This window comes from Pundamilia nyererei, unplaced genomic scaffold (assembly GCF_000239375.1).
Source record: "Pundamilia nyererei isolate P.nyererei 1_Seehausen unplaced genomic scaffold, PunNye1.0 scaffold00463, whole genome shotgun sequence".
Classification (NCBI taxonomy): Eukaryota; Metazoa; Chordata; class Actinopteri; order Cichliformes; family Cichlidae; genus Pundamilia; species Pundamilia nyererei.
In genome coordinates, this window is record NW_005187864.1 from 111,685 (window position 1) to 112,835 (window position 1,151).

Genomic DNA, 1,151 nt, shown 5'->3' on the forward strand with positions numbered 1-1,151 from the left:
GTGTGTGTGTGTGTGTGTGTGTGTGTGTGTGTGTGTGTGTGTGTGTGTGTGTGTTCCTACCAGTGGAATATGAAAATTGCAGTGATGAGGAAGGCTGACACCACATCAGTAAGAATCCACATCAGACTATATTCCTCTGGGGTCTAGAGAGACACAATAAAAGGATTTATTACATTTATTAAACAAAGAGTTCTGAGATTTGTTGGGTCACAGATGGAGGAGACTGAGCATTAATACGATTATTCAACACAGTGATGGTAAACGGACTGAACACTCTTATTAAAATAATAATTGCACTGGAGCTGGAGCAGGAGAGAAGGTTTATGTAATCAAATGCTCACAGGTACAATCTCCAAACACACACGACACCTGCTGCACAAGCTTCAGTGGATAACAACAAATTTTAGACATTTTTAGTGAATTACTCAGAGCCTTACCTGAAGCTTGCTGACACAAGCCTAAAAACTGTTTTCATCAGGCATAATGGGAGGTAATTATCTGAAACTAAGGAGAGGGACCACAGCTCAGACACTTTCCTTCTGCTTCTCTGTCATTAGCACATGGAGATCTGTCTCCTCGGGAGCTGCTGCCAGTCCCCTCACAGGCCTTCACCAAACCGCAGCCTCAGTTCATCCTTACACAATCTGCCATTATCGTCTACAAATGCTTTCATATCCTTCAGAGTATGTGGTGCCAGCTTGTGAATAACTCTTTAATGAAGCATGAAATATATTACATGTAAATGCTTGTAACCAAATCCTATTACTTTTAACAGTTTCTAAGTTCTAAGAGCCTTCTGGTTTCTTTAACCTCCTAAGACCCGAACTCTTTCACGGCATGCATTTTTAATTTATCTTTTCTATTTGGGCTGATTGGGACCCGATGAATGGAAAAACAAAGAATGATCTTTTTACCTTATTTTGCTCTACAAGGGCCTGACATCCACATATGAGTACATTCAATTTAAATTTCGATAGAACAGTGGTAGTATAATGTCCTCGTAAGTGGATATCAGTAGGGATGGGTACTGTATCCGGTGCCATAATGGCACTGGTTCGGACATAAACGGTAGTAACCAGACCAAAAAGCAGCGCACATTTCGGTTTTTTCTTGAGATGTCATACACTTTGGATTCTAGCCAATCATTTTAC

At 40.6% G+C, this 1,151-nt stretch overlaps 1 protein-coding gene across 3 annotated transcripts in view; it reads right to left on the reverse strand.

Moving 5' to 3' along the window:
* LOC102208771 (glycerophosphodiester phosphodiesterase domain-containing protein 5-like) overlaps positions 1-1,151 on the reverse strand; it is a 42,402-nt gene that overhangs the window by 8,068 nt on the left and 33,183 nt on the right. For all 3 annotated transcript variants that reach the window (XM_005753781.1, XM_005753782.1, XM_005753783.1), the window contains exon 15: positions 61-143. In XM_005753781.1, coding sequence (XP_005753838.1) covers positions 61-143 — 83 coding nt within the window. The remainder of the gene's footprint in view (positions 1-60; positions 144-1,151) is intronic.